The sequence below is a fragment of the Notamacropus eugenii genome, chromosome 1, assembly GCF_028372415.1.
Source record: "Notamacropus eugenii isolate mMacEug1 chromosome 1, mMacEug1.pri_v2, whole genome shotgun sequence".
Lineage (NCBI taxonomy): Eukaryota > Metazoa > Chordata > Mammalia > Diprotodontia > Macropodidae > Notamacropus > Notamacropus eugenii.
This window is the reverse complement of record NC_092872.1, coordinates 475474297-475493167: the sequence shown is the minus strand read 5'-3', so window position 1 is coordinate 475493167 and position 18871 is coordinate 475474297. Positions and strand designations below refer to the sequence as shown.

General features: G+C 46.1%; 1 protein-coding gene across 5 annotated transcripts; it reads left to right on the top strand.

Moving 5' to 3' along the window:
* The first annotated feature begins 3842 nt into the window (after positions 1–3842).
* Positions 3843–18871, top strand: PLTP (phospholipid transfer protein). Of its 5 annotated transcripts, none has more exons than XM_072632350.1 (17): positions 3843–3955; positions 4971–5030; positions 6533–6644; positions 6867–6966; positions 9555–9683; positions 10093–10248; positions 11215–11278; positions 11454–11517; positions 15072–15163; positions 15296–15472; positions 15739–15798; positions 17247–17411; positions 17498–17565; positions 17653–17695; positions 17801–17864; positions 18447–18523; positions 18611–18871. In XM_072632350.1, the coding sequence occupies exons 3-17, from the start codon at positions 6545–6547 to the stop codon at positions 18737–18739; spliced, it is 1488 nt and encodes a 495-aa protein (XP_072488451.1). In that variant the 5' UTR covers positions 3843–3955; positions 4971–5030; positions 6533–6544; the 3' UTR covers positions 18740–18871. The 5 variants fall into 5 exon arrangements, with proteins under 5 accessions (XP_072488451.1, XP_072488450.1, XP_072488452.1 ...); XM_072632349.1 differs by having other exon boundaries at positions 3843–4022; XM_072632351.1 differs by having other exon boundaries at positions 3857–3884.

Below are 18871 nucleotides of genomic sequence, written 5' to 3'. Positions count from 1 at the left end.
CACAGGCTGCTCTGAAAGCCCAAAACACACACTCCATGGATAATAAACGACCTTTTTTCTCCTGACCCAGAATAGCCTCTATATGATTTTCTCCCTAACTCCCTTATCCTGCTCCTTTCTGCCCGCTGTCCCAGCGAGGTAGTGGAAAGGAGGAGTGTATACCACCCACCAGAGAGCCTCAGAGCTGTAGGAGAATCAGCCCAATAAGTTTCCTCTAGTTCCTTCCCCCAGTTTGTGGTTGCAAGCAGCCTACAATTTCCCCAAGGAGTAATTATGAATAATACCAAGCCCATTCTGTGGAATTACATCTGGAAGTCAACAAAGGCAATGACTTGGTTCTCGAAAATAGAGAAGTGATGTGCATTTTTTACTATTTACTCTTAGTCTGGGAAAGAAATTCTATGTGTGAAAGAAGCATAAAAGGCTTAGAGCTGGCATCTTGCTCAGGAGATGGAAGGCCCCAGAGCCAAGGAGCCTGTTGGTTCTACGTTGGGGGAACCAAAAGTGCACAGTCAGGAAAGGAGAAGCAGTGAGGACCGTGACTTACCACACTCAGTCTCACCGCAGGCTAAAGGGCCCCAGCAGAGTGAGTGATCAACAGAGATACCGTGCCTTGAGGGGCCCTTCCATACCAGGCAAAGACGATGAATGGAGAGGGGTTCTTTGGCACTACATACCTCAGTGTACCTCTCTACTTCTGAACTCTGTGGCCACTCTTCCTAATGATATGTACTTGTGCTACAATGCACCCCAAGTTTGTAGGGAACATTTTTTACTGATTTTCTTACTTTATCATTTCAGTATATGCCTTTGCATTGAGCTAATTATGTTGGCTGACTGACTAGAGAGAAGGTAAATATACCAGTAGGGACTCATGAATTATGGTTTTAGGGCCTCAGTTTCTTCAGTAATAAAATTATAGGGTTGGATTAGATTATTCCTAAAGTCCTTTCCCTTTCGAAAATTCTGTTTTAAAGTTCAATTTAAGAGACAGCTAATGCTCTTTCTACCTCTAAACCCTAAGGGGCAGCTAGCTGGAAGGCCCTCCCAGTGGCTCCCACCTGAATAGGTGAATACAGCACCATCCCTGGAGTCAAGAGGACCTGAGTTCACATCCAGCCTCAAACACTGGACATTTACCAGTTCTGTGACATTGGGCAAGTCACAACCCCTATTGCCTTGCCTCCCCCCTCCAAAAAGCAAAAAATAAAATAAAGTCCCACATAAGTCTGATATTTTATGTTCTTTTTTAGCTCTGACATTTGATGTTCTTCCAAATCTGATATTTCGTGATGCTGAAAATGTCTAAGAAATATTGTTGTTGTTCAGTTATCTCACTCACATCTAACTCTTTTTGACCTGATTTGGGGTTTTCTTGGCAGAGACAGAGGAGTGGTTTTTCATTTCCTTCTCCAGCTCATTTTACAGATGCAGAAACTGAGGTAAACAGAGTTAAATTACTTGCTCTGGATCACACAGCTAGTAAGTGTCTGAGGCTGAATTTGAACTAAGGTCTTCCTGATTCTAGGTCCGGTGCTCTTTCCACTCTATCTACCTAGCTCCCAAGAAATCTATTTCTTCACAAAGAGCCTCATACCAACCAGTCTGACAGCGTTCCTAAGAGAGAGAGTACTCCACAGAGATTAAAAGGGGGATCAATGATTTTCCTACTCTAGGAAGGATGTATCATGCCAGAAGTTTTTTTGATGTCTTCATCTGTAGAAGGTAGGAATTAGACTAATTAACCTCTACGGCTCCTTCTATCTCTAAATCTATGACTTTGAAATCAAAGTAAATGAATTTATACAGAATAGAACAGAAAAGGTCAGCTTTCAGAGGGATAGCTGAGACAGGATGACTCCCAGCTATCAGGGTCTTTAAAGTCTAACCCCTAAACCTAAGGTTTTGGTTGATTAATGCTCCTAGGCTGCTCAGTGGATACAGTGTTGGCCCTAGAGTCAGGAAGACCTGAGTTCAAATCAGCCCTCAGTTAGGTGTGAGACACCTAACTGTTTGCCTCAGTTTCCTCATTTATAAAATGAGCTGGAGAAGGAAATGGCAAACCACTCCAGTATCTTTGCTGAGAACATTCCAACTGGGGTCACAAAGATTCAGAGAGAACTGAAAAACAAACTGTCCCCAGTGAGCTGAAGGTCTCTAAGCAGAACAAGTATAACTTCTTGTGGGAATGTGGACAGGATTCCTGGTTTGAGTAGGGATTGAATTAAATGACCTCTAAGGTCATACCCCACTCCAAGATGCTAAGATTCATTAGCTTTTCTAAACCAAAAAAAACCCCCTTACCAACCTGGGGGGGATTAGAGGGAGAAACAGGAACAAGGAAGGTCAAAGGAATAGGAGGAAGAGGAAAGCTGCCACAGAAATCAGAATTTGTTAAATAGCAAGAGGGAATTAGGCCTTTGGAAAGCAGTGAAGACCCCACAGTAAAGACAGGGGACACTGAAGGGCTAAAGTATTTAAAGAGGTCAGGGGCTAAAAGAGTTTACTTTCTTTGTTTATGGGGAATTACTCAATCCAAAGAGATTAGGAGCAAAAGGAATGCATGCTGGCTGATCCAGATCTCCTGGAGAAATATGGATAAGGCTGGTTCCTGTCAGGACAGAGCAAAATAAACTGGGAGGCTGTCAGGGTTTGGAGGAGTCCCAGGCCTCCGGGTTCCTGGGGTCCTTACTTTGTCGGAACCCTCCATGAAAGCCAGCCTCTAGGCTCATGTCCTTTTACAATCACACACCCTCACATACACGGTAACAGACTGAGCTGATGAACTCTCTACTCTAATAAGAGTAATACTTTCTCCAGTAATGTTTTTTCAATACCTGCTATATGCTAGTTCTTTACTTGGCACTATGGGAGATAAAGATAACGCATGATTCTACTGTTCAACGAGCCTGCATGTGTCCCTGGAAAAACTAACACGCTATGAAGTAGTTCAATAATAACAGAAAGCAGTTAATGCTAATATTGAATGAGCTATACAGAGAGATCAGTGAGGCCTGAGGAGAATGCAAAGTAAGAGAGCTGGAAGGGATGACAGAGATTCTCTTAGTCCAATTCTCTCATTTTAAAGATGAGGAAATGGATGTCAGGAGGAGTTTCATGGATTTTCAAAAGGAGTAAAAAGAAAAAAAAAAAGCCCACAAATTTTAAAAAGATAGAAGTTATTTTGCCAGACCAAAGCACAAGGACAGATCAAAACGCAATTTAATTCAGATCTTTGCACACAACCCAAAGCATTAAACAATTGTCCTTTCTCCTATTTCTAATTCTATAAACTTTACCCTGGAGAGACAGCTCCCCCACTATTTTCCCACTGTGGTTCTTTGAATTTTTGGAGCAGGCTTATGGAAATACTTGGCCTTTTTGTAGGCAGATTGAATCAAGGTCTATACTCCTGGGAGCTTCTTCCCCTTTATTTGGGTCTCCCTCTGCTCCCCCTCACACACCCAAACCCTAACAAAGTCACATGCACCAGCACATGCTCCAGAAAGATGAGATCAGTGAGAGGGGTTTCAGTCTCAGGAAGGGAAGCTGGATAAGTATGTGCATGAATGCAAATGTAAAGGGAAGAAGGGAGAGTCATTGGGAAAGATAATGGGGAAGCAGCTTCCCCAAGCCAAGCTCAAATCTTGGAATAGTGGACAGATGGGGAATACCCAGGGGAGTGGGGGAAGGGGACCAGCTCTAAGCATCTATGAGCCAGCCAACATCCCCTGTGGAGATGGGGGCGGGTGGGGATGGGGTAGTAAGATGCCTGACTGACCCTTGAGCTGAGAACCCCAGCTGAATCACCAGCACTATATATGACAGGTCCTCAGAAGGAACTGGTGATTGTGAGCCTGCTACCTACCCCGTGGAGCAAATTGGTGAGGGCTGTGGAAGAGAGAAGGCAGATGGGCAGGTTGCTGCCCGAGCCTGGGCCGTTTTCCAGTATCTGGTAAAACCTCTGGGAGTGTTTCTAGGAGAAAAAGCTTTTCTGAGGAGAGGAAAAATAGAGACTTAAGGTATTTGGGTTGGAGGTAGAGGGGATCTTGGGCTAATAGGCATCTATTGGATTAAGGTTAGTGATTGGACAGAGAAGAATGAGTAGTGGAAAAAATACTGGATTTGAAATCAGAGGACCTGGATTTGAATACCAGATTTGATACTTACTGTTTGTGTGATGTCACCTCTTTGACCCTCAGTTTCCTCTTCTGTTAAATTGAGGGTGCGTGTGCGTGCATGCACGTGTGTGTGTATGTTTGATGCTTAAGGTCCTTTTCTACTTTCAATCCTACAATAATTCTGATGTGAGTATAATTAGGTTGGGTCCCTGAGGCAAAGTTCTAAATGGGCTGGAAGCCTAGCTTGGAAAGCTTAAAAGGAACAAGTGAGAGGGGCAGTGGGCCGGATCTGAGGTGGGCAGATGAGAAAAGAATGATGAGGAAGGAAGAGTCAGGAGCTAAAGGAACTGGGTAAAGCCTAAAGTTGTGGAAATGGTACTGAACTGGAACTTGGAGTCAGAGCTGGTATTCCAGCTCTGTCGTGGTGGGTAAGTCACCAGTCCTCTTTGGGCCAATTTTCTCATCTGTAAAATGGGGATAATGACCCCCTGAAATATACTTCACAGGGCAGGATGTCCTGAGGATGAAATGAATATGCATCTCCATGGATGTGGCTGCTTCCTTACCCCATCCCTTGGGCTCTGGCAGCATCCAGCCTGCCTGGGCCTGATCAGTCACTGGCCGCATAGCCCTCCCCCTACCATTCCTCCACATTAGTCAGCCTGCCCAATCCCTCCCAACTCAGGAGGGGAGGAGAGGGGCGGGTGTGTGTATGTGTGTGTGGGTGTGTGTGTGTGTGTGTGTGTGTGTGTGTGTGGTGGTGGGGGAAGCGCGTTGCAGCTCGAGCACTATAAAGGCAACTGTACCCGAAGTAGCCCTTACAGACCCTGGCCCCGCTGCTCTCCCCAGATCAAGGCTTTGCAGGCTGGACGTGATTGCAGCTGATCCCAGCCCCCTTGGCCCTGACGCGTGAGTCTCAGCGAATATTCCATTCCCACCCCCCATCTTCGCTCCCCACCCCCACCATCGTCACCCCAGACCAGAAGCCTAGACCTCACACAGAGTCGGGGCTGGGGGAAGAATTGAGGAGACTGGGGATATAAAGAAAGGGGCTGAAGACGCTGTGGGGAGGGAGATGGACAGAGGACCAGAAAGTCTGTACTGGGATTAGCACTGGGGCTAGGAGAGCCCAGGCTGTTGGACAAACTCAGATAATCTCAAAATGTTGGTCCTTCCAGTAGCCTCTGGGTGCCTCCTCCCCCCCATCCCCGTGGGTTTGGGCTGAGGGGAGAGGCTTTGTAGGTCAAGCTGGGGAGGGGTCAATGCCCTTTAATTCCCAGACTGGAACGAGGCAAGAAGTGAACTTGGTGAAAAAAGCCCTGGATTTTAGGAGCTGGGAAACCTGGCTTCTGGTACAGGTTCTATCTTGAACTCGAAGTCAGACAGACTTTGGGCAAGTCATTTTCACTCTCTGAGAAAATAAAGGGGGTTGGACTGTGAACTCAAAGAGTCTTTTCATTTCTAACATTCTATATTCTAAAGTTCCTACCAGTATTGCCTTCTATTTTCTGTGCTCTAAGGTTCCTCCCAGTTCTAAACATGAAATGTTCTAAGGTCCTGTCTGGTTCTGGAATATTATATTCTAAAGTTCTTTTCAACTCTGACATTCTATGATCTATTCATTTTTTTTTTATCTTAAGGTTCCTTCCATTTCTAACTTTCTATTTTTTTGTGTTCTAAAGTTCTATTTATCTATGACATTCTCTTTTCTAAAGGTCCCTACCTGTTCTAACATTCCATATTCTAGGATCCCTTCCACAGCTGTCATTCTAAGATTCTCTAGACTTAGGGGATAGAAGAAGGCATAGGGGAATTCCATTTGGCCAAGGAGCTCAGCTCTTTAAATCTTACTCTGTGCTGGGCTGCCCCCTTCCCTGAGTGGTGCCCTGGATACCACAGACTGTCCCCAGGAATGTGTTTGCTCCTGTTACCATGGAGTGAGGCTGAGTTGCAGGCCTTTTGTTGCCAAGAAGCTAGAGGGGTGGGGGGTGGGGTCAGTCATCCCACTAGTCTTAGCCTGTCACGTGGTTGCTGCACAAGAAGCTTTGACCCCCATTATTCTCTTCCTCCCCCAAATCCTATGGGTAGTGGAATGTGGAGCTGGAAGATGAGGTCCCAGAACAGGTTTCTATACTGTAAGACAGACTGCCAAACCCAGGAAAGTCCCAGCCAACCATGGATGGGGAGGAAGTTGGAGGCCCTTTCCTCTTGTTCCCCTGTCCAGCAGTACTAGGTGAATTCTCTCAGGGATCTGGCTACCCCTGGAGCTGTACCTGAGTCCTGAGGCCTCTACCAGGGGTAGAGCCTGTCCCCTACTCTGGATAGGTACAGGGAGCCCTGAGATCGAGGGGAGGGACTGCACCTAAGATCCACCTGTGGGAGAATGACTCTTGTACTCATCTTTCCCTCAGGTCAATCCAGCCATGACTCCCCTCTGGGCCCTCTTTCTAGCACTTATAGCAGTCATTCATGCTGAGACCCCAGGGTGCAAGATTCGGGTGACATCCAAAGCTCTGGAGCTGGGTAAGGTTATGAGACGGGGCCAGCCTTTCTTGGATCCCTGGGCTTGGGGGAGCTGGGAAATGAGCGATCCCCTGTTCAGGAGGGAGTCTTAGAGACACCTCTCCTTTTCTTCCCACAAAAAAGCCTGTGCTTTGTGATGGTGGGAGGATTAACTTGGGGAAGGAAAGGAGGGAGAATACTTGGTGGGAACAGTTACCGGTTCTAAGGGTTTTACTGCCTCAGTAAAGCAAGAAGGACTGAAGTTCCTGGAGCAGGAGCTAGAAACCATTACCATCCCAGACCTGCGGGGCAGCGAGGGCCCATTCTCTTACAACATCTCTGAGTGAGTGGGGCCTGGGATTTGGGGGGTTGGGCTAAAAAAGAAGGGGGCAGAAGGCAGTCGGAGGGGAGGGGAGAGTGAGACCCTGCTATGTCTGAGCTATATCTGAAGTCATTCAATTCAAATCACAATTTCTTTATTTGGGCAGCACATAAGCACACAGGGATAGAGATATAAAGACCTTAGGGGCTCTTTAGTCCAACTCTCTCATTTTATAGATGAAGGACTTGAGGCCCAGTCAAGCCTTGAGTCACAATGTCACAGTGTTTCTCAACTTTGGCAGCCCATCTTTGCCAGAAGCCTAGTAAGCCAGTGTTTGTGTATTTTTAAACTTATGAGATTTAGAGCTGGAAGAGACTTTGGCGAACATTTATCAGTCCACAAGTCTTTCAGCACCTACTATGGCTAGCCCCTGGGAAAGACCCCAGACTCTCTTGGGAAGGGAAAACTGCACACCCATATAAGTAGATGCAAAAAAATATGCAAAATAAATACAAGGTAATTTGGTTGGGAGGTATTAGCATTTGGGGTGAGAGGTCCTACACACAGGTTGCTCCATCTCCATTTCATTGCCTCTGCACCATCTGCCCTCCTCCCAGGAGTGCACTCAGACCTAATCTCCTCCTCTTAGAATCTCTGGCTCCCTTTGACACTCAGCTCAAGTGCCACCAACTTCAGTAAGCATTTTATAGCCCCTCCCCCAGCAGCCTCTAAGGTTACCTTTCCTCTACTCTGTGTTTCTGTTGTATGTGCCAATTTATGTATATGCTCACTCATCTAAAAGCATTATTTTGAGAGAAGATCCAGACGCTTTGCTAGACTGCCAAATAGGCCCATGACCTAAAGAAGACCAAGAACCCTGATCAAGTCCAATCAATAAATCAGTAAATATTTATTAAGTACCTACTATGTGCCAGGCATTGTGCTAAGTGCTTGGGATACAAAAAGAAGAAAAAAACAGTCCCTTTCCATCGAGGAGCTTATAATCTAATGGGGCAGAAAACATGCAAACAAATATATTCAGGCAAGTTATATACAGGATAGATAGGAAATAATTAACAGAGGGAAAGCATTGGGATCAAGAGGGGTTAAGAAAGTCTTCCTCTAAAGAATGGGATTTTAGTTGGGCCTTAAAGGAAGACAGGGAAGGCAGTAGGCAGAGTTGAGGAGGTAAATTATTCTAGGTCTGGGGGACAGCCAGAAAAAATCATCAGACCAGAGAGATGGGATCCAACTCCCAGAGAAACGATGTGATTTATCCAAGGTCACATAGCTAGTTAGTTACAGAGCTAGGACTCTAATTCAACCCTCCTGACTCTTAGTCCAGTATAGTTCTCACCTTACAGCACTGCCTATTAACAGAATCCCACCTACTAGGGATCCTGGGCATACTTCCTCATCTCAAGTGGTGGTTTCATGTAAGGAACTAAACATTTTTGAACTTACCTTCTACTTCCTCCAGGATCAGGGTCAGGAAGAGGTTCTGAGATCAAGTCATGGAGGGGATAGAAAGGGTTTGGACTTATAAGTTTGAGTCTCATTTCTGTCATTAACTCAATGGACAAACTTGGATAAGTCCTCATGAAAGAGGATTGGTTGAAGGAGCTGAGGATATTTTTTCCTATTTTATTTTATTGTTTAGAGACAAAAAAGACTTAGGGAAGGTAGCAATTGCTGATTCAAGTCTTTGAGGTCCACTCTCATGAGAAAGAATGTTTAGACTTGTGCTGCTTAACTCCTGAAGACATAACAAGAAACAAGGGGAACATGCAGAAAGACTAATTTCTGCTGGAGAAAAGAAAAACCTTCCATCTGTCCAAGAGAAGAGTGGGTTGCTTTGGAAGACAGTGTAAATGGAGCTCCTCAAATGAGATCACATACGTGAACAGCTTTCCATATTAAAGCCCTATATTAATGTTGGCTATTGTTATTATTAATTTTATTACTTGTTCAAGTGGAGGCTGGATAATCATTTATCAGGGGAGTTGTAGAAAGGATTCCTTTTCAGAGGTGGATTAGACTATAGGATTTCTGATGCCCTTTCCAGTTCGGAGATTCTATGCCTTAATTTCTTTCCTTGTAAAAGAAAGTGGCTAAAGTCCATTCCAACTCTGACATCCTACATGTAGCACAGAGGACCTTCCCTGGGAGAACTAGGTCATTTATTGTCTTTCTTCTCAGATTGAGTTGAATGAGTGGTGAGTTGGCCCTGCTCTCAATGCTTATAGGGATAATGAAATGAAAGGAATCTAAATTTGTTTTGTCAATTAGTCGTGTCTGACTTTTCATGACCCCATTTGGGGTTTTCTTGGTAAAGATACTGGAGTGGTTTGCCCTTTCCTTCTCCAGTTCATTTTACAGATGAGGAAACTAAGGCAAACAGGGCTACGTGACTTGCTCAGGGATATACAGCTATTATCCAAGGCCAGATTTGAACTTAGGTCCTGACTCCAGGGCTGGCATTCTATCCGCTGCGCCATGTAGCTGCTCCAATCCAAAGTTACTAGGGGCTATTCCAGTTATCCTGTTTTTCTCCTGAGGAAACAGCTCTGAATGGGGATCTGAATCTGCCATGCTCTCTGCCCCTCTAGGGTGAAGGTGGACAAACTGCAGCTGGTTCAATCAGAACTGTACTTCCAACCAACCCGGTATCTGATCTTGTACATCAGCAATGCCTCCATCAGCCTTCGCTTCCGTAGACAGCTGCTCTACTGGTTCCTGTGAGTGCAGGGGGTAGGGCTGGGACCAGGATGATGTGGGCTGGTGGGGGGGAAAGGATTGGACAAGGCAGAGGACAGATGAGGCAGAGAGGTGGGATGGGGTTTATCTGTTTGAGCCCCTTCTTTATACTTCAACTCTTAGAGGCAGCCAGGTAGTACAGTGGCTAGAGCTCTGTGTCTGGAGTTAGGAAGTACTGAGTTCAAATGCTGCTTTAGACATGAGCTAGCTGTGTGTCCCTGGGCAAGTCACTTAACCTCTGTTTGCCTTAGTTTCCTCAACCGTATAATGAAAATAATAATAGCACCTACCTCCAAGGGGTATCATGAGGATCAAATGAAATTGCAAAGTGCCTGGCAAGTAGTAACTCTGTAACTACTCATTTCCTTCTTGATTTTCACCTGTTCGCAGTTATGATGGGGGCTATGTTGATGCTTCAGCCGAAGGTGTGTCCATCCATACAGCCCTGCAGTTGGCCAGAGACCCTGGTGGGCGAATTAAATTTTCCAATGTCTCCTGTGGAGCTTCTGTCTCCAAGATGCAAGCTGCCTTCGGGGGGACCTTCAAGTGAGGCCTCTGCTTGACTCCAGAACCCCATTCTTTCTATCACAGTCCCCGTCTTGGGTGGGAGAAGGGTCCTCCTGGATGGAAGAGATCCATTCTTCAGCCAACAGGATAGTTAGTTGTCCCAGGGGCTGGATTTGAAGGGTCTATATTCAGTTTATGCCCAATTGTGGTTCAGGGACAGAGTGGGTTGCAGAAGAAGATTGTTGTTATTAGACTATAGTAAACAGTCACTGAGTGTTTACCATGTTCCCAGCCCCATCTTAATCACTGAGAGAGAATGAATGAGACATGTTCTCTGTTCCCATAGAGTTTACTGTTCGGTGGGGTTGAGGGAGGGACAAGAAAGTACACAATTATTTAAGGTAGAATACAGTAAGGACATGAAGTTTCACAGGAGTACAGAAAAGAGAGATATCATTCCTAGCTGATGGGTGGGGATCAAGGAAGGCTTCATGGATGAACTGACATTGGAACAGGGCCTTGAAGATAGGACTGAGAGGTGGAGATGGGAGAGGGCATTTCAAGACAGGGAACAGTGTAGCAGAAGGATAGAGTTGGTTCTGTTTGGGAATGCGACAGAGAGGGTCTAGTTGGGAAGGACACACTCTTGTGTGAAGGGGAACAGTGAGAGACAAGGGTAGGGAGGCAGGAGTTTGAGTCAAGTTGTAGAGGGCCTTGAATGCCAGGCTGCCCAAGATTCCTCCTTTCCCTTCTTCACATTTATTCTTCTGCTCCCAGATTCCACTGGGATACAGATGTTGAGGGTGAAAGGGAAATGAAATGTGTCTTGAGCCCTGCCTTCTTTCCAGCCCATCAGGTTTGGCCCTGCTTGAGGATCTACTTTGTACCATATTTTATTCTTTTCCGTACCCCAGATTCCCCTAGTCAATCCCCTCCATGCCTGGAGGGATAAGGCTAGGACATGGTTTACAGAGCTGCTCCCCTCCACTCCCCCTCTCCCTGCAGGAAGATCTATGATTTCCTCTCCACTTTCATCATCTCAGGCATGCGTTTCCTTCTCAACCAACAGGTGATGCTGGAGTCAAGAACAGGGCTGGGAGGGACCAAGTGGCAGGGGATAACAAAGGGATGGGAGCATGAGGGATGGCTGGAGTAGGTAGGAACATGGAGAAGGATGATGATTGGTGGATGGGGATGATGAGCAGAGTGGGATCTGGTGCTGATGCTCATATTTTGATCCTCAGATCTGTCCTGTGTTGCACCATGCAGGACTGGTTCTGCTCAATTCCCTTCTGGACACAGTCCCTGGTAAGTCTTGGAAATGGGAAAATGTTGGGATGTACCTGCTTTTGCCTTCTCTTCCTGTCTCCTTTCCCACCCACTCCCAGCAAGTCTTTTGGGGATGAGAAGCCCGATGGGAGTTTCTGTCCAAAAGTTTAGCAAGCACATAGTTATCTCCAAGACTCCCCAAGATGAGGAAGCATGGTAGAGTGGGACAAGCATTTGAGGAAGATGGGGGATTACGGGTGCAGAATGTTACAGACAGTGGTGCTATGTGTTTGCTTAACAAAGTAGGGTTGAATATATGTGTGTTTGTGTGTATATTTATATATAAGGAAATGACTGCTGTAAAAGCCTGTTTTGTTTTTCTGTTTGTGAGAGAGTCAAACAGAGAAGAAGAGAAAGAAATGAGGAGAGAGTGAACACATTAGACTTGGAACCAAGAGACTTGACTCTACTATTTGCTTACTCATTGACCCTGGGCACGTTTCATTTTATGGGGCAGCTAGGTGGCAAAGTAGTTGGGCAGCTAGGAATGAAAGCTCCCTTTTCTGTACTCCTGTGAAACTTCATGTCCTTACTGTATTCTACTTTGATAATTGTGTACTTTCTTGTCCCTCCCCCAACCCCACTGGACAGTAAACTCTATGGGAACAGAGAACATGTCTCATTCATCAAAGTGGAAGACTCATCTTCCTGAATTCAAAACTGACCTAAGACACTTACTAGCTGTATGACCCTGGACAAGTCACTTAACCCTGTTTGTCTTAGTTTCCTCATCTGTAAAATGATCCGGAGAGCAAAATAGCAAACCACACCAGTGTCTCTGCCAAGAAAATCGCAAATGGGGTCATGAAGTCGGACACAACTGAATAACAATAGGGCAGGTGCTGTACCAGGCAGTAAAGACACAAAAACAGAAATGAAACCATCCCTGTGCTCAAGAAAATTATGTTTTATTGGTAGAAACAACAGACAGCCACATAAGTACATACAAATATATACCAAATAAGGCAATCTGGAGGGTTCAAGGACTACAACCAGCACTTAACAGCTTTATGACCTTGGACAAGTCATTTTTTCTCCTCTGAGTCTCAGTATGTGCTCATATATAAAGTGGAAGCAATGATACTTGCCTTAATCTACAAGATAGTTGTGCAGGCAGTGCTTTTATAAACTCTAGAAATGTATAACAATTATTTTTTGTTTGTTGTTCAGTCTTTTTGTGTCATGTCTGACTCTTTGTGACCCCATTTGGGAATTTCTTGGCAAAGATACTGAAGTGGTTTGCCATTTCCTTCTCCAGCTCATTTTACAGATGAGGAAACTGGGGCAAACAGGGTTAAGCAACTTGCCCAGGGTCACATAGCTAAGTGTCTGAGGCTGGATTTGAAATCAGGAAGATAAGTCTTCCTGACTCCAGGCCCAGCGATCTAACAACTGTATCACCTAGCTGCCCTAATTACAATTATTAAATAAACAAATTATTAAATAAAGACACAAATGTGTCTTATCTCAACTAGTTAGTGAACAGGGACTGCCTTGTTTACAGGTTCTGAGCAGCTCTCAGCCCTCCTTGAACACTTATTTTTTGGTAGCTCTGGGAGAGAGGGCACGAGATTTCAAGGTATTGGGACTTAAATCTAGTTTGTCTTGTCTTTGGGTAGAACTGTGCCACCCACTGGACAGAAGTGAGATCTCACCCTACACTGTGGTCTCTGGCCTTTGGCTAGGTGAAGGCCCCAGGAGCAAGGTTCTGGTGCCCTTTCCTCAGGTCTGTCCGTGTCTCCTCTCCGGCTGGCATCCAGCATACCAGTTTGTTTGTCTCTCTGGAGAGATATAACAGCTGACTCTCAGGCAGCCCTCTAGAGATTACAAAGCACTGAACATGAATTATCTCATTTGAGTCTCACAACAACCTTGTGGATAGGTATTCTTACAGAGAGTAACAGCCATAGCTAACATTTAAGGTTTGCACAGTGCTTTACTTTTTTTCATAGATTTCAAGCTGGAAGGGACCTTAGAGCTCATTTAATCGAATTTCCTCCCAGAGGAGAAACTGAGACCCAGGGTGGTTAAGTTGCTTGTCTGAGGTTCTGAGTTCACTCAGATAGTAAATGACTGAACCAGGTATCAAACCATGGTCCTTGCATTCCAAATTCAGCACTCTGCGCATCTCACCACACTGCCTCTATACATGATCTCACCTGATCTCACAACAACCCGGTGAGGTAGGAGCTATTATTATAGTCTCCATTTTATATAGCTCGAGTAATCGATGACTTTTCCATGCTCACATACTCTGGTGAGTGTCTGAGGAGAGACAGAAACCTAGCTCTTCCTGACTCGAGTCCCTGGCTACCTCTAGTGTGCCTTGATATGAGATGAGGAAAGGAGCTGACAAGGAGCTTGGGTCAGTGAGGTGAGGAGAAGAAAGAAGCTCGCCTGACTGTCAGGAGAGCGGGGCTGGAGGCCTGCCTCTGCTACTTCTGAGTCTGGAGGAGGTTGGGCAGGTGGTTTAATGCCTCTGGTGCTCAATTTCCTTTCTGTAAGGTGAGCAGCACCCTTATACTTGCAGGGATTATGATGGAATATTGTCATAAGGAAAGGACTTTGTAAACTTGTAAAGTGCTGTAGAAATAGAAGTTGTTAAATAAGGTAATTACAAGGCTCCTCTATGGCGGAGCAACTCATGCTGAATGGAGTACATTACACAAAGAGTTCCAGAACACTTTACAAAAAGATCCTGGCATTTAGAACTGAAGGGGATGCCCAGTCCCCTCATTTTACAGATTAGGAAACTAAGACCCAGGAGCAGCTAGGTGGTGACGGAACACCAGCCCTGTGGTCAAGAGGAGCCAAATTCAGACACTTACTAGCTGCGTGACACTGGGCACGTCACTGAACCTTGATTACCTTCTCCTGCCCCCCCCCAATATAAAATAAAGAGGAAACTCAGGCCCAAAGAGGGGTGTCATATGCCCAGGATCACACATAGCCAGTGAGGAGCAAAAGCAGACAGAAGATTCAAACCCAAGACCACTGACTGACTAAGAGCACATTACAGCCACGGTCTCATTTGAAAAGAGAGATAGCACAAGGGCAGGTAGATGGCACAGTAGATAGATCACCTGATCTAGAGTCTTCGTGAGTTCAAATCTGGCCTCTATCCTTTAATATCTGTTACCCTGGGCAAATCACTTAACTGTTTACCTCAGTTTCCTCATCTGTCAAATGAGCCAGAGAAGGAAATGGCAAACCACTCCAAAAACATTCCAATGTCTCTGCCAAGAAAACCCCAAATGGGGTCATGAAGAGTCAGACATGACTGAAAACAACTGAACAAGTTAGTATAAGCATATCCCCCATTTTCACAGAAATGACTATCTAAGGTCACATAACCAGTTAGTGCAGAGATGAAATTGGAACTCAGGTAAATGAACCATTTCTCTTCAGACTCCAAGTTCCAGTTTTGGCCAGTGCATGGTCCTGCCTCCCAGGAGGCGTAATTCTACATAGACTGCCTCATTAAAAGTCAGAGTTAGTTGTTGTTGAAGTGATAAACAAACTTTCCCCTTTAGTACGCAGTGCAGTGGACCAGTATGTCGGCATTGACTATTCCCTTGTGAGTGATCCAGTGACCTCGGCCAGCAATCTGGACATGGACTTCCGGGTGAGTTCCCAGTTTGGGCCCCGGGGAGTGGTGGTGGGTGGTGTTAGACCTGACTATCAGCTCTATCCAGGTGCTTTTTTATTCAAACATCCCTCTCCAAGACGCTCAGACTTTCCTGTTCCTGTCCTTCAGGGAGCCTTCTTTCCTCTGGCAGAGGCCAACACCAGCTTTCCTAACCGGGCTGTGGAGCCTCAGTTGCAGGAAGAGGAAAGGATGGTCTACGTGGCTTTCTCCGAGTTCTTCTTTGACTCTGCCATGGACAGTTACTTTCGAGCTGGTGTGCTTCGGTTGGAGCTTGTTGGGGATAAGGTGAAACGACTTCGCAGGTGTGGGGGAAAAGATTTGGAGGGGGTCCCCAAGCAGTGACCCACTGAGAGGCTAGGGCCATCAAAGAGGTGGGAAAACACTGTGTGAAGGAATGAATCCAGGTGAAAGTCACTGGAAATGTTCAAAACTTAAGGATGATATAGAGAAAACTCAGGGGTAGAGGAGTGGCCTAATTGACTTTTCAAGTCTAACCTACAAATTCTACCTTCTCCCATTCCCCATCTCTCTTTTTCCTTTTCTTGACTCAGGTGCCTAAAGACCTGGACATGGTACTGAGGGCCACTTTCTTCGGAAGCATCATTTTGTTGGTGAGAGGGATGGGAGGATGGAATTGGCTGTAATATGAAGGAGGGAGAGTTCACTTTGAAAAGGGAGGGGATATAGCAGCATATTTCCATATGGAGGTTTAAGTATACACTCCAACCCTATGGAGCGTGTGCTCCAGCTGAGGGCCTCAAGGAGTCTGGACCCCATCTCTAGATAAATGAAACAAGAGCCCAGGATTTGGAGTGAGAAGACCTGAGTTTGAGTTCTAACTCTATTGCTTATTGTATGACTCTAGATGTTATTTCACTTCTCTGGCCCCAGTTTCTTTATAAAATAACAGTGAGCGATTAGATGGAAGCACAGATATGCTTGGTCTTAGTCCACAGGATGCGTATTTCAAAGATCTGTGATTTTAATGTGGGTACTTCCTCTGCCAATATAGACTGCAACCCCTCTGACTTAGTAAACGCTCTTCAAGAATTTCTGGGGCCAAAATCATTGGCATCCTGGTGATAAGCCTCCTTGAAGTTAGCGTCAGTATATATGTATATTATATGCTTATTTCCATAAGAGATATTATAAATGTATATAATAACTTGTATAACCACAAACTCCTGCTACTCCCTCTGGGATCAGAGACAAATTCAGGAAGGTACTTCTAAATGGCCTTCTTGGAAGGCTGTCATTCCAACAGAGAAATAAATCCCTGTTTAGGCTTCACGGTGTGGCCTCTTCCTGCCTTCCCAGTCTTGTTACACTTTACTATAGAGCACGTGGATCCAGCGATCTTTGTACTTCCTTGAATGATGATAATCTCCCCACTCTGTGCCCTGGCTGTCCCTCATACCTAGAAGGCTCCTTCCTCACCTCCACCTCCCGGTTTCCCTGGCTGCCTTAAGGACTCAGGTCACCTTCTGCAGGCCTTTCCCTCCCCGTTAGTGCCTTCTCTTCTATGTATCTTGTGTGTATGTAGATACTTGCATGTCTCCATTAGAATGTGAGTTCCCAATGGGCAAGCACATCGTTTCTTTGTATCCTCAGGGTTTAGCACAGCACCTGGCCCTTAGTTAAGTCCTTAATAAATGATTGTTGACTGACAGATTAACAGTAATTATATATCTTAAGCAGCAGACTCTGAATTAGGCATTTTTGATTGGTGCTCCTCCCATTGCTGCCCCTACCTTTCCCATGATCTTCCCTAAGGGCTGCCATCCAGACAATTCTTTTCATCGTTTTGGAGATTGTAACAAATCCACAGACTCTAGAGCTATAAGGGACCTTAGTGATCATTTAGTTCAGCTCCCTCATTTTACACATGAGGAAATGCAGATAAGAAATTCATGTCTTGTCTGAGGCCTCAAAGGTAAAGGTAGCAGCCAGAACTGGAACCAAGGTATCTGACTCCAGATCACTCTGCTTCTTTCCATTACACTGTGCTGTCCTTCCTACTGAGCCCAGCCTTAACTTGTCTCTCCTTCTTTCTTTGAAGAGTCCAGCAGTGATAGATGCACCTCTAAAGCTGGAGCTACAGGTCCTTGCACCCCCTCGATGCACCATTAAGCCTTCAGGCACCACCATCTCTTTCACTGCTGGCCTTGTCATTGCTCTGGCACCACCTGACCAGCCACCAGTGCAGCTCTCCAGCATGACCATGGTTCGTGCTGAGAGGGAGAGGGGAGAATTGCCAAGGGATGGGAGGTGATCTGATCATGGACATCACTGCCCCCTCCTTTCCTTTAGGATGCCCGTCTCAGTGCAAAAATGGCTCTTCGGGGAAAAGCATTGCAAGCCCAGATGGATTTACGCAGGTAACAGGAGTGAGGGATTGATAGGGTGTTGAGAGGAAACGCAGGCTCCAAGCACAAGCCCCAACATTTCCTTCCACTTTTCCAAAGGTTTCGCATCTATTCAAACCAGTCTGCCTTGGAGTCCTTAGCAGTGAGTCATGGGAAGTGGGGACAGGGGAAAGAGAAGCCACCGAGGGAGTGGGGATGAGCAAGCCTACCAGAAACCCATCCCTCATTTCTCCCTCTCCCATCCCAGCTGATTCCCCTGCAGGCACCACTGAAGACACTGCTACAGATTGCGGTGATGCCCCTGCTCAATGGTACACCAACTCTCTGAGGGTGGAGGATGGGATGGGGGAGCTGGACAGAGGTGGGAGAGGGAGTCTCAGGCTGAGCAGGTCACAGAATCAGACCCTGAAGAGTCAAAAGGGAATGTAGATGTCACTAGGCCAACCTGTGCTTGAAGAGGAAGTCCTTTACAACATCAAGTGATCATCTAAACTATTGAAGACTAGTAAGTGAGGAACTTCCTCATTTTACAGAAGTCCCAGAGAAGGTAAGTGCCAGAGGTCATACAGCCAGGAGACGGCTTACTCATTCTAAGAGCAGCTTTCACTGTGGCCTCTGGTCTGGTCTCTATATCCTCCCTGAACTCTTTTAAGAGCTGGAAAGGACCTCACCATCACCTCCTCCCAGTCCACCCTTCAAGCAGGGGTCCCTCCACAGCTTCCCTGAGCAGAGGACATCCAGCCTCCACCTCCTGGGCCAGCATGACATCCCAGAGAATGGTGCAGATGCGGGCCTGAGCCAGCATCTCTGCATCCCTCTAATGACTACCCACTGGGCCTGGTTGTCCTTTGGAGCCAAGCAAATGTGCATTCTGTTGCTTTCCTTTTCTGCAGATCGAACCAAGCGTGGGGTACAGATACCACTCCCTGAGGGAATTGACTTTGTCAAAGAGGTGGTGACCAACCAGGCAGTGAGTGAGGGGTATACAGAGAAGCTGGGGAAGAAGGGGAACTTTGGATGCATCTTCTCAAGTCCTCTCTCCCCCTGTGAATTCTAGGGATTCCTGACCATTGGGGCTGATCTCCATTTCACCAAGGGGCTTCGAGAAGTGATTGAAAAGAACCGGCCATCTGGTGACCTTGGGCCCACTTCCTCTCCACCTCAATCTGTTGCCCCCACCTCCTGAACAGGCTTCCAGGTCCAATCTTTCATTCATGGAAGTTCAACCTCCTTTTTCTCTCTCTCAAACTGTACTGGAACCAACCCCCACCCCTTCAATAAAGCCCTCCCTATCCCCAGTCAGGACCCAGAGACAGAA